The sequence below is a fragment of the Ammodytes marinus genome (genome assembly GCF_949987685.1).
Source record: "Ammodytes marinus genome assembly, chromosome: 17".
NCBI lineage: Eukaryota > Metazoa > Chordata > Actinopteri > Uranoscopiformes > Ammodytidae > Ammodytes > Ammodytes marinus.
The window spans coordinates 8,781,614-8,796,487 of NC_137221.1; the positions used below are offsets into that span (position 1 = coordinate 8,781,614).

At 40.0% G+C, this 14,874-nt stretch overlaps 1 protein-coding gene across 1 annotated transcript in view; it reads right to left on the reverse strand.

The window, feature by feature from the left end:
• Nucleotides 1-1,455: 1,455 nt before the first annotated feature.
• The window catches only part of med30 (mediator complex subunit 30), a 33,816-nt gene continuing 20,397 nt past the window's right edge, over nt 1,456-14,874 (reverse strand). Inside the window, exon 5 of the mRNA XM_080045952.1 lies at nt 1,456-2,310. Within this exon, the coding sequence (XP_079902078.1) occupies nt 2,215-2,310 (96 nt within the window). The 3' untranslated portion in view covers nt 1,456-2,214. The remainder of the gene's footprint in view (nt 2,311-14,874) is intronic.

Sequence of the window (14,874 nt, forward strand, 5' to 3'; positions counted from 1 at the left end):
CGTGCTGGCTTGCTTTTGTTTGCAAATTTAAAAAAATAAAAATGTTTCGCAGGGTGACAATCTGATGTTGACAGAGTGTGCACAATGCAAGCGCTCATCCCCTGACCTCTGCCTCAGCTGAATGAGAAAACACTCCATTCATGAAGTAATAATAATGCCTCAATTCTGCACTGCCCTCTGAGATACAATAACCACCCCTGTATTAGACCACTAAGGAGGGGCCTATTAGTCACTACTCAGAGCATTGGTTTTTCGTTCTCTCTCTCTCTCTCTCTCTCTCTCTTCCTCCCTCTCCAAAGGTGCATCTGTCCTTCTGCCTCTCCCTGAGGACGATAGTCTTATCATAACACATCGTAGACATGACCCTTGCTTTGCTTTGAATTATTAAACGCACCCGCATCACACACCGATATTCCCGTGCATATCTTTGAGCGGACAGCGTTGCCATGTGAGTGTGTGTACTCAGGTTTTGGCTCATGTTTCATGTTTGTATTCAATGAGGTCCTTTGTGATATAATTTCTTCTGTCTCTTACTCCTCTTTCTTTTCTCTTCCATAAATAAGGTTTAAGTTTGAGTAAAAACAGACAGCGAAGACTCCTCCCCCTTAGTTAAATTAGCTTGACTCTTTTAAAAAAAATGGTAACAATAAGGTAAACAAAATTGTAGTTTTCTTTTTAGTTACTACTAAATAGTCATGCATTACCTTGTTACCAGTAGACGGGGTTAAGGTAACAGCAAAAAAATACTTATGGAAGAAGAGCGGTTAATTAGTGACTATGAGCTTATCATAATTAAATATAGTTTTGATTGGAACTTGTGCAAGATTAGCATATCCCTTGACATATGAGTATGCTTACATATATAAATGACAGCTCATTTTTACGCCAATGTTTTCTGTTATGTACAGCTCTCAAACATCGATATGAGTATCAGCCTAAAAAAAAGGGTCAGACTGTATAGTTCCAAAATACAATCTTTTCCACTATCTGTACCAGTGGTAGATGATAGGCGAGTTTGATGGTGGAAGATATAAGAAGAAGATAAATTCAGTGTTTTTAATGCAGCTTGTGTACAACAGGAAATGTGTAAATATTGCACAATGAAAGTGAGATGCGGAGCCAATGAGGCATGTAAGACGATTTGGTTGGATTAAGTCTGCCTGGGATGTGTCACACAACTAAATCAACTATTTTAGATTGCGAGTACATTTGTCGAGAGCTACGTTTACATTCAATGTTTAGCATATTGAGATTATCTTACTAGTAAATTATATAATAAGGTTTAAGCTCTTCAATTTGTATTTGCATCATATCGTATCTCCTTTAAATATTTAAAACCGCGTCCGTCAGATACCTACAGAATATCACATCGTCATACATTTTGCCTGAATAACAGACACACAGATGAACAAAGTGAGTTTTTTTTAAATCACAGCAAGTTTTATAGTTCAGCAGAAACCTTAGCGAAGGCAACAAGTCCAAATCACAGCAGAACTTTGATAGGTTTACATACATGTAGTACATAAAATAATAAAAATAGCGTATCCATATAGTTAGAATAAGACCAAAATTGTTGCCACAGTGTATGTCTTTCTTATTGTTGGAGCCATATAAAAACCTGGAAATGTAAGACTTCACACAATTCTAATACTATGAAACAAATAACAGACGTACAGAATTTGAGGATTAAATAGAATATATCGATATGTCTCTACAGGCCAAAAAAAAACCTCTATTGACTAGTACCTACAAATAGATAAAACATGATATATCCACTCTTCGGATTGATTCAGTCATACTTCTGATTGAAATGTAGAACATCGAGGTAGACAGATTATTTTCTGCCATCGGCCACACTCTGCCGGGTGTCTCCTCACCTCTCCGCGGTGTCAAAAGGCCTTTTGTCTTCATTTGTCCGCTCTCGTTTTCTTCCTTGCCCTTCCTTGTTTATTGTGTTCTTCAGGAAACCGGTTTGATATTGCCAAAGTGCCCCCAATTTCTTCTGTAAAGTGCAGCCTCAGCAAGCCTGTGCTACCCTGTCACACGTCCAGTTAACGACTGTATCTTCCTGTCGCACGTACGTGTGTGTGTGTGTGTGTGTGTGTGTGTGTGTGTGTGTGTGTGTGTGTGTGTGTGTGTGTGTGTGTGTGTGTGTGTGTGTGTGTGTGTGTGTGTGTGTGTGTGTGTGTGTGTGTGTGTGTGTGTGTGTGTGGCTCAGCTCCTGACTGCCAGCATGGAGTTGATCTCCCAGATGAGGTTGCGGAGTTGGTCCATGATCTGCTTCAGCTGCTGGTTCTTCTGTTTGAGCTTCTGAAGGAGAAAAAAACAGAAAAAGAGAATATATTTTTCTTATTTTTTAACAAATATGAATGTTTGAGACGCTTAAATGCAAAATGGAAACATTTGTGTTTGTTTAAACAATTAAAACTGCGGGTCTTTTCCAAAGATGAAAAGGCTAAACAACCAACAACACACATCAAAAAAACAACAAAGGATTACATTTTCAGCTGAAAACAAATAATTCATGGCTTACAGGATATTGAAGTTGTACAGAGCTGCTATTGAAAAAGTCTTTGAAGATTTGAGCTGCTAACACTGTACTACTCAACAAGTGTTTCCCAAGGTGTTACATGGTGTAAACTCCACACATCCTATTCCATTGTAAGTCCTTGTAAAATATAATGTACTTTACTATATTACTGGGAATAAAACTGATTCCAAATGTGATCTTGTTTGTGAAGATGGGTGAATACGTGTCAGCTTGTTTGGACATTGCTTGTGGGGTCCCCCAGGGGTCAGTGTTAGGGCCAATTCTTTTTATTCTCTACATAAATGACATATGTAAAACATCAAATATTTTACAATTTGTGTTATTTGCAGATGACACAAATATTTTTTGTACGGGAGAGGACTTGCAGCAGCTTCTGGAGTCAATTACATCTGAAATGAGCAAATTAAAAAGGTGGTTTGACAATAATAAATTATCATTGAATTTAAGCAAAACAAAAATCATGTTGTTTGGAAATTGTAATTTAAATAGTGATGTAAATGTCAAGATAGATGGTGTTAATATTGAAAGAGTGTATGTAAATAAATTCCTGGGTGTGACAATAGATCACAAGCTATGCTGGAAACCTCACATAAAACATGTTAAATCTAAACTGTCACGAAGCATCTCAGTCCTGGGTAAAGCAAAGCATATATTGGATCACAAATCATTGCATACTCTTTACTGCTCAATGATCTTACCTTATTTAAATTACTGTGTGGAGGTCTGGGGGACCACTTACAAAAGCTCACTGCAACCACTAGTCACACTTCAAAAACGAGCCATAAGAATAATCAATAAAGCTGGATATTATGATCACACCAACCTCCTCTTTTCATATTCCCGTATCATAAAGTTCAATGACCTGGTTGAATATCAAGTTGCACAAATCATGTTCAAAGCTAGAAATAAACTGCTACCAGGTAACATACAAAAACTTTTCTTTGACCGAGAGGGGGGTTACAATTTGAGGCAACAGTTAAACTTTAAGACACTGGCGGTACGCACGACTTTAAAATGTCATTGCATCTCAATTGGGGGTGTGAAACTGTGGAATGGGATGAGCACGGAGCTAAAGCAATGTCCAGACATGATCCAGTTTAAAAAAAGGTTCAAAGCAATGATTTTCATAAGGTACAGGGATGAGGGTGTGAAGTAAGAGGGTAATTATAATTATTTATATATATATATATATATATATATATATATATATATATATATATATATATATATATATATATATATATATATATATATATATATATATATATACTGATTGTATAGATATGTATGTATATATGAATATATTGATTGTTTATAAATATAAATATAGATATATGCATTATATAAATATATAAAATATAAAAAATGTATAGTATATTAAGTTGTATGTAATTGGCAAATATAGTATCGCCAATAGTACAGAGAATATAGATAAGAGAAGCGAATATAATTGTTGTTTTTGTTTTATTTTATTTTATTTTTTATTTTTATTTGTATTTTATTTTTTTTTATTTAATAAATATTTTTATTTTTAATTTTTTTTTAAGGAAAGGGGTAGGATTAAATAAGTGTATACTTCTTCCTGCTCCTTTTCAGGCATATTTATTGTATTTCCATGCTTTTCATTTTGTTTTGTATGTGGATGTCTGAAATAAACTAAATCAAATCAAATCAAAAAAAAAAAAAAAAAAAATCTAACTTCCTAATGAATGTGCTGTTTTCACTGCTAGCTTGAGCAAAGTCCTGTGAGAAACACATTTGAAGGTTTAAGATGTTATCCCGAAAACAACCTGAACCAAAGTTTTAAATATCTGTTGTATTGGATCAAAACACAGACAACTTTGATGTTGCTTCAGGGTTGTAACGTTATTTCAGAATGTTGGTAGTTAATGGAAACTGTTGATTCTTAGGCGAGTTCCACAACTGATGCAAAATATGAGTGTGGCAAAAAAAAAAATCATAATTGTTCACGGATGCCATACAAAAGACAAAAATGTACAAAGTATTCATCTTATTAACAGGTGTTGTCTGTTAGGTGTTCTAGTCTAGAACACCAATTGTGTGTGTTATCCACAGCTGAAAAAATTGTAGCCAACATATTCACTATTTAAGTTTTTGATCAACTAAAAACTACATTGCCCAGCTGTTTTGGGAAATAAAGGGGTCTATTCTAGACTTGAGAAGAGACTGCACTGATGCTAGCAGTTCTTCGAAGCTGTTCTTGCGTGAAAAACAGTAAGGGAAACTGCTAGGACTGAACGGTCCAAGGGTTGAGTGCCATCTACACAATGTGCAAGTCAAAGTAGAGAGACAGACTATTTTAGAGTTTTTTTCACAGCATTTATTGACAAAAAGAAAAATACAAAACAACATCTGCCTCATCCTTCAACAGTATGTTCAGGGTTTGTATAGGAAGAGGATTTATAAAAGTTTGAAAAGCCAAAATCAACCAACATACAATAGACCAAGTGTCCCCACCTGCTCATTGACCTCTCCTCAAACACTATAGAGTGCTTGAGTTGACTTTATCAATCCTGGTCGGTGCTAATCGCTAAGCTAACACACTGGCCTTGCTTTAGGGCACGCAGCAGGTAGGCTACATCACAGAGGAGCAAACAACCCAATCTCCCTGTCATTCACTGACGGCTTTGTCCGCTGATTGCCTCTGAATGTGTTTCCAGGGCTTCTAAGTCAACAGCTGCGGTGGAGTGAAGTACCTCATTGCACAGGCTTCATGCATTAAACAAATAATGGCTCCCAAACTGCTGCTGAGGAGTCTGGATAAAAACAGGTACTGCTGCCAAATGTGTGTGTGCTGTCTTTGAACAAGTCGTTCGGGCAAAACCTCTACATTGGAAGATTCGGGGGAACATTTAGACAACATCAGTACATCACAGCTATTTGCTCATCTGCTTCTCTTCTGATGGATGGCCACAGAGAGGGAGAGAGAGAGAGAGAGAGAGGGATATTTCACTCAGGAGCTACTGTATCTGCAGTGCAGTGGAATCTATTAAGATTAAATCTATCTCACTCTCTTGGTAACACTCCTTTAGCCATGACTAATTACCAGCCATTTTTGCGGCGCAGATAACACCTTGGGCAATCGATTTCACACAGCTCTCTTAATATCAACTGTTTAGCTGATTGTCCTTGAAGATATTAGAGAGGGGAACATTTGGAAGCCTTCCAGTCTCTCTCTCTCTCTCTCTGGGGGGCTCTCACTACTTCTCAGCTCAGTCGCTCTTATCTTGCTCCTCTTCCTCCCCACCCTTTTTTTCTATCTCTCACTTTGACTTTCACTTGTGTGTGTGTGTGTGTGTGTGTGTGTGTGTGTGTGTGTGTGTGTGTGTGTGTGTGTGTGTGTGTGTGTGTGTGTGTGTGTGTGTGTGTGTGTGTGTGTGTGTGCTTGTACGTATTACATGGGATATGCCTCATTACTCTGACGAGCGAGTCTTGAAATAACTCGGTCATCTACTGTGTAATAAAGAGCCGATGCCATGAGACTTGTAATTTCATACACTTTTTTAAACAAAGAATACAACACTGGTTCCCTTTTTTTTCAAACGGCAAAACAATTTTACACGACAGAAGAGAGCTTCAATCACAGTTTTTTACTTATCTTGGATTTCAAGCTTAAAAGGGGTACATTAAGCTGAAAAACTTAATTTGCTACTTTTGAATTAAGATTCTGCCCCCCCTCCCCCCCACCCCCCCCACACACACACATAAAAATAAATATTTTCATTTGAAACCAGACATGAAATCCAAAAATGTTCACAGTGGAAATAAGACTGGAGGCAGCGAAGCCTCACGGCCTCTTCATTATAAAAGTCTCGCTGGCGTATATCTTGATATATGAATAACAAGACTTCTATTATCACAGCAATGATTCTGCAACCTCAGGGAGACATAATTCCATTCATAACCTCATAATTTGCGTGACTCTAATCCTTCACACCTATAATGCGATGTTTGGTAAAAGGGTATACTACAGAGAACAAAGCAGAGAAAAGGAGCTCTGAGCCATATTTCTTTGTTCTGCTTGAAGCACAGGGCTTTTACACAAACATACACGCATGCAGACACACTAAAACACAAACACACACACACACACGCACACACAGAAACCTCTACGGGAAGCCAACGGATGCACTCCCTCCCTTCGTGGTCTGCCACTCAAAGGCCTGGGCCCCCGCAGTAATGTTTTGATGCTTTTTCAATCCGCAGTAGGGCCTCCTCTGACACGCTCTGACACCGCATCAGCCGCGGCAGGGTGGCCAGTCAACAACTCATGAAAGATAACAAGGAAGCGCTGTCTGAGCTCTTGTCTCTGAAGGCCTCCCGCAGACTGGCAGACTGCCTATACCTGCTTTAGTATAACCTGGAACATGCCGGCAGAAGTCGAAGAGCGTGGTGACCCGAGATGGACTGGAAATGGTGATTGGCACACGCACAGAGGAGATGCAATGTGAAATGCGCGTGTATGCGAGTGTGTACGAGACGAGTTTGTGGTTTGATGTGCATGTCTGACTGTGTGTGTGTGTGTGTGTGTGTGTGTGTGTGTGTGTGTGTGTGTGTGTGCGTGCGTGCGTGCGTGCGTGCGTGCGTGCGTGCGTGCGTGCGTGCGTGCGTGCGTGCGTGCGTGCGTGCGTGCGTGCGTGCGTGTGTGTGTGTGTGTGTGTGGTGTGTGTGTGTGTGTGTGTGTGTCTACACTGACCTTATTAAGTGGAACGGGTATAGGCCAAGAGTGACCGATCAACTGTTTTCTGCTCGGTTCATTGGCTGCAGAGAGCTAATGTGACTGCTGATTAGGGCAGCAACTGACAACTTTAATTATCGAGTAATATTCATTTTTCAGTGTTCAAAAACAGCATCAAATACTCATTTTTTGTTGGAGGTCCTGTTAAAACATTTTTACTGTGTAGCGGGTCAGTTTTGGTTTGAGAGTAAGAAACAGAGACACACCCAGGTGAAGTAGTTTGGTGAAGAGACGTATCATTACGGTCATTTACCAGCCACGCGGACAAACAGAAACAGATGGAAGCTCAGTGATGCTGTCTATCTGAACACAATGGCTCTACAGCTGGAGCCTGGAACCACATGTTGCATGTATTTAACATGTTAAAATGTTTGGCAATGCATTCAAATATTTCACAAAATATGGTTCAGAATTGCAAAAGCCCAGTGAGTGAATGGATGTTTCCACTGATAGTTAAGAAGTGATGTGGTAAGAACAGATAAGTGAGTGAGACCTTTTCATGGGCATTTTTTCCCTACAGCATTTTACAGACAATTAATGGGAAGCAATGAGGGGAAATTGTAGGATTCCTATCTCTGACTTTGTTTTCATGTAGTGACTAGCAACACGGCGAGCATTGCTACAGTCAGCGTATATGTCTCACTTGTTCCTTTGCCCTCCATTGTCTCTGAGAGAATAAGAGTCATTACATCTCCTGAGTCACAGGCCGAGGAGTATAAATCTCATTAGTAACCGCAGCCTTTATCCTGACACTATCTGATTGCTTTGTTCACCATCAACTTCAAAACAAGCCAATCAGTTTGGATCTAAGTGATGGAAGAAAAAGAAGCAAAGATTAAACAAAGCTGGGTTGTGCATAACTGAGGATCCATTAGATGTACAAGTGGAGGACAGCAGCTCCCATTATTAGCTGAAGAAGCCTGTTAAAAACCGGAAAGGAACTGTGAAAGAGAGCTCTCTTAGCTAACAGGACAGATGACGGGTTGTTTTAAATGACATGGATGAAGGGCTGTTACGCCGTCTCCTCTCCACGCTTCTCGGCTTCTCCCCCCCATGTGTGTCTTTTACAGATTCCCTTTCTCCTCTGCTCTTCTATATCAGATCAAAGAAGCTCTCGGCGAAAGAAAAAAAAGGGGGGTGAGAGGCAGTAGTGAAAAGCGGAATTTTTCATCCAAATCCCTTCATTAAAATTCCTCACCTCTGAAACTCTTGACTAGAGCGTCTCTGTGCTGTGTGTCATGTCGAGACAGACCCTTTGCTCAGGCCACCAAAGGATATTCCCCCAGCCTGAAATCCATTAGTAACAAAATTTATTCAAACATTCACCCATTGGAGAATGCTTTCACTTTCAGGTGAATAGATTTTTTGTGACTTCAGTCGACCGTCGTTCGCAGACACATTGAATGCAACAACTCAGCCGAGCATCATCGTATTCTGTAAACACTTGGGATTTGTCAAATATGGGCCGTCAAACAAACGTGCGTCTCCAGTCTTATCAAGCTTTATCATTGGCCTCTCTTTATGAATGAATTCTCTTGCACTTTAGCTGGAACGTTACTTTATTTTTCCATTAAACATTATGAAAAAAAATCATGCTAATCTTGTAATTGTATTATAATATAAATAGGATGAGGTATTCATCGACTTTTTAGCCATTTAACTCATTTTATCTACGATTAAAAACCAAGCACATTAAGAGCCCTAGTGTTGCTTTTTGATGAGGAGCTTTGAGATAATGGAGGTGAGGAAACGATTTGGATTAATATATACACACACACAGGCAGGAGGAGAGAGGAGGAGAGAGGGGAGAATAGAGGACGTGGAGCGAAAACGTGCCTTCACTCAGGATTCCTCTGCTAATCCGCCCTGTCGCTGGCGACTCAAATCTCAGCTTTGACTCCGACGGATCTGGCTGGGAATTACAAGTGTAAGTGTCTGAGAGTGAGGAGAAGGGATTAGGAGGGGAGAGGAGAGAAAAGGAGGAAACAAGGGAAGAGAGTAGAGGATCTGGTTCGAAGTAAAATACCCAGATTCTTTAAAGTGGCGATGAGGAACTTTCAGTTTTTGCTGATTCTAGCACCCCCTTTGGACAAAAGTGGTAGTGTTTTTAAGACTCCTGTGCCTGTTGTCCCTTAAAAAACAGATAAGTGAACTTGTGCCGATGTAATTTGCATTTCTTTTGGAAGTGAGTGAAGGAGAGACGGAATGATGCTCTGCAGCCAATAAATCCCTAAAGGAATCTTAGATATTGTACTACTGACACTAGAGGCATCTGCAAAGGAAAATAAAACTGACGACTTAAACTCAGCAACACTACAGATGGCAAGACTGACTGACTGTTAACGGCAGACCACAGACCCCTTAGCACTCCAATGTGTGGATACGCTTCACCAAAGAAAAAAGAGAAAAGAAAAAAGAAAAAAAAAGGAAAAACAGAAACAGAAACACTGCCAAACGCAATAATTGTGGGGGGTCTTCGAGACATTGGCAATGGAAAGAACTGATGCTATTTCTGCTATTTAGAGAAGAACGAGTGCTCCGCCTCAGCCACCAGACATTGTTACACTTCATTCTGTGACTCGTCAGATTCTGTGACATGTAGCATTGTGACACCAATGACTCCTTCAGGTAGCGTTAAAAGCATAGATTTACAGAAAAATGTACAAAGTGTTTACTAGATAACGCTTTTAGCATGGCAGAATATATATTCCATGATTCTTATGTAATTGATACAATCACATTGTAAGCCTGTTGTTAAATGATTTGACTAAAAGTGAATATTTTCAACACTTGGATCTTGGAGCCCCAAAAGAGAAAACTAATATTTAGCATTATCTCACTTTCTTTATCATTTAAGGCCTTTTACAATAATCCCATAATATCCTAACATACATATTTACATATTTGGCCTCATTTCTAATATTGCTATAATATTCCAAACTATTCCCATAACATTTGTCTTCCATCAGTACTGTATTTATACATGATGACTTTATCCATATGTATCTTACTCCTCTGAATATAACAAACTATAATAAACTAACTGTTTTGTAATAAAGATAACCTATTTTTATGTCCTGACTGAAACTACAAATTGTAATGTCTGGATTCAAGAGCACAACTCGTTTCACAATTATAGTTTGGTCTAATATCAGTCAGTCTCCGAGTTCCTTGTGTAATAGTATAGGGACATTGTGTTCTCCGGATAAAACAGGGAGATGTTGCAGAATATTTATAACACACTGCCATGGGGATCGGTACAGTGAGTCCCAGAACAAGAAGGAGACCATACTCTTTATTGAATAGTTAATCACAATGAACTAGAGGCTTAATATCAGATACATACTGCCAAAATAGGTGAATTTAGGTGCAAGCTATGGAAATCTTATCATCTCCACTCACTCAATATAACTTTTACAATTATTGTACAGATAAAATATGAGAAAAACCTTCAGGCTCCAAGTGATGATTATGTAATCAAATTATGTAATCATACAGCCTCACATGTATCTGTTCAAACTTCTGCATTTAAATCGCAGTTCATTTCAGATGAATACATATTATTATGTGCGAGGTCATGTTAATTGTCATGACATGATTGCATGTTTTCACAAAATAAAAAATTGAAATGTCACTTGAAACGAACGCCGGCTGCCCTCTCTAAGGAACTTTTAAAAAGCACAAGTTGTTGGGGGTAAATAAGCTGCTTACTGCTCTGTGCCCTGCTTAGGGGAACCCTGTGATGCTAAGTGGGCCCTGGTTTACCATCTGACGGTACACCCACAGGGAGCCGGGCCAAGCGGCTTTAATTTGCCTGACATCAGTTAAAAAAAATCCTTAATTGACTTTATAAACTTTATGGCTTTTTCTCAACGGGAATCTTTAAGTGCAAGTGTGTTCCGTGTTTTGGCACGGGCTTTCCCAGGGGAATGAAGCCCTTTAAAGGGATTTTGAAGGCAGATAAAAGCCCTCTTTTCCTGGCGTGGCAGAAATACAATAGCCGTGTTGTCATCCTGCCATACACCTACCGACGGGGTTCTTTCAATACGTCCTCGGCATTGAGGTGGAAAGCCTGCTGTGTCAGCCGACTGTTGCAGAACGGCTGCAATCGATTTAGCCTTTTAGAGGTATCTGAGGGCCGGGCGCCCCCTCGCTCCCTCCTAAGCACTTGAGTCTCTGCCAGGTAGCCCCCATCGATTGTGCTTTCCTTTGTGATTTGGTTCCCAGTGATAATAAATGAGGGGCAGGAAGGGTTGGAGTGCTGTGGCGCTCAAACCCAATGATGGGCAGCCGGGCAAAATTGCACATCAGAGCAAAAATCAAAAGGATACAGCTATGTTTACTGCACAGGGGCTGAGTGACATATTTGACGAGAGAATGTCTTGTATTTCAATATTTCAGAGGTTACCTTTTTTTGCACTCCTAAGAGCAATACAATAATCTCTTGTGCCTGAGTGCTATCTAAGTTCATACTTAGTTCAAGAGAGCAAACGGGGTTCATTCGTACACTGCAGCAGCCTGGCTACAGCAGCTTGAGTACTGATAAGGAGACTGAAATTTAAACCATGCCCTTCAGGGGTTTCAAAATGAATTAACTGCATATACATGATCCCTTAAAGCATGAACACATAGACAGACAGCCAAAGCCATCAGTTACAGGAGGAGCCCAACAAATGTCTGATTTCTAAAGCCAAAACCAAAGCAAAATATGACCCGATGGTGACAGTAAATCCGCCAGCATTTGTAACCTGTAGCGTTTGTTTCCTTTTCTCAACAAATCAAATGAACCCATTTCTTTGCAATTACCTTGTTAAGTTGGGTATTGGGTCTAGTATTAGGAGATGTGTCAAATGTGCAGAGCCTCGATAGAGTATACAGTTGAACAATAAACTTTACTATCGAAGATGACTAACAGTAAAATAAGATGAAAGGGAAATTCTTATAATATCTAATAGTTAGTAAAACAAACATTAAAAAAAAAAAACAAGACTTGGATCATCAAAAAGGGATCATCTTCACTGCCAACAAAAACTGAACAATTTGCAGCATACAGTATACCCCACTGGGATCAATGGTGATATGGAATTATCTATGGACTTACCAGTTCTGTTGGTAACACCATTGCACCATTTATTTAAAAAGGTGGAGGCTTCCTGCTCATTCTGTGTAATTGGAGGTCATTTCATTCTGACATAAGTGCTGCTAACTAGCTAGCTTATAGCAGGGATGAAAGAAAAGAGAAAAAACAGTGCTCAGTTTGAGAGCATCTGCAGGGAGTGGCTGGTGGTGCTTAAAAGGCTCCCGCGGAGGGCTTGACTTAGAAACACGTGTACACGTAATTGTTTCTATATGTGCTGCAGGTGTGACTGTGCATATAATGTGCACTTGTACATGGGAGCTTGTGTGCAACCAGAAGCATGTGTGTGTTGAAACGCTTGAAGCCAGTGTTTTTAGAGAGGACATCTTTCTTTCATCCCTCTCATGTATCTGTCTGTTAGGAGCTTAAATCAGCTGAGGCCTAGCTAGCTACACACCTCCTCTCACACTCTGAGTAAACAAGATACTTCAAGGGTGTTTTAATGGGGCAGCAGAGGGTCCCTATGAGGCGTAAAGAAACCCGCAATTTAAATGTTCTTCAGGTGCCAACAAGCGACGTCAAAAGCGTCTTGTGACTGAACTCTGTGCTAAATTGGTACAATCACTCAAACGCACTTAAAATCAGCTCCCCTATGGCACGTTTCCAACGAAGTAATATTGGCTCCAATTACCTCTATCGCTTTAAGAGAGAAGGCAGCGCTAGGGGGCGAGGAGGGAAAGGAGAAAAGATGGCAGATTTTTGGAAAGATTAAAGAGAGGTTCGTAATTCCAATTCAAATCCTGCAATCCACTCGCAGAATATGTTTGTTTATCGAGTGCGAAGACGAGTTGAGGTTGAAAGGAAAACAAACACATCACTTAAGGCTTCATCCGGTCGTACAAAACTCTAAATACCGCATAGATAAACACAAAGCAGTTTCTCAAGTTCAAATGTTAACCTTTCTGCCAGGACCTGAGCAAGCAGCTTTCCCTTTACCTAAATAAAAAGGAGAATGGAAAGTGATGACAGGGTTTTGAAGCAGGAGAACAAAAAAACAACTGTGGGTTTTTGTGTGGTGGTACACACCCTTCGGAGGTCACAGATCCTCAATCAGCTCTTGACAACAATTTCCAACCACAGCTAAATCTGGAAACCAATGCACCAAATCATTCCATTCAAGTCCCTTGAACAGCACAACAGAAGGTGAACGTGAATGTAACACTGCACTAGTAGAGGTGGGACATTTGAATATTCTCTGTAGAGACTTGGACTCCAGCTTCCCACATCTTTGCTTGAAAAATACAATTAATCGATTAATCAAAATAGTATCAAATTATTTCTCTGTTAATGGATTAATCGATTATTTATGTAATTTACAACAGTATTATCATTAAATATCTTTAGTTTATTTGAGGAATGTACATTTTTAAAGCAAGTTGTGCCTGGAGGAGGGAAGACTTCTACACAGAGTGGCTTACTTTTCTTACCTTAGGCAAGGCAAGGCAAGTTTATTTATATAGCACAATTCAGACACAAGGGCTTTACAGGGGCAAGATTAAAATACATAATACACATTGGAAAAGTGAATGAATAGAAATAAAACATTTAAGTAATCTTAGTCAAACTGCCCTGTTTTGTTTGCTCCCATGCCTTATGACCTGAGAGTGCTTCAGGCCTAGGCTTCTTTTAAACTAAATTAAAAACATTTCTCTTGACTGGAACCTATGCCCCGTCAACGTGAACTTAGCTCTCTGTCTGGTGTGTTTACAAGTCTCAATCCAACATTTATTTTCCTTAGCAAACGCATTGGAAAATATAAAGCCTGCCGTGATGCGGCCTTTACTTATGTTACACAAGTGGCTGACCAACAAAATAACTGGCAAAAAAAAACTCTGCATCTCTAATTGCTTACATTGCCCTTAAACACTCTAACACAAGCAGAAATAATTGGGGTTGCACTTGACACTAAATGCAACAAAATACCGGGGAAAACACACAGTCTCCAAAAACAGCTCTGATATTCCTCCTCCGCAAAGGGCTTTGCGGCTACACTGCCCCTCTGACCCCGGCAAACAATTAAAAAGCCCTTGGCATACAGAGAGCCTCTAATGGGCTCACATATGAGGCTGCTAATAAGACAGAGGTACGGACACCTGCTGTGCACAGCCTACTAATGCTGGCGCCTGGATACAGTGCTGAAGGATGGGGACCAAAGAGGAAAGAGGGACTGAGGAGAGGGAGAATGGTATAAGGAGGGCCGGAGAAGAGAAGAGGGAGAGAGAGTATGGCACAGCAGGGGGTAATATCTGTGGGAGTGGAACGAGAGACAGAAAGAAGGAGGGAATCGTAGAGCAAAGCCAGATAGACGGAGAGAGAGAATGTGCCAACCCGAGCTGCGTCTCTCTCGCTCCCCACTCCTATTACAGTTAGGAGGTTGCGTTTGTTTATCATCAGGCCTCCGCAGACCGACTCCCCGCCTGCTCTTCA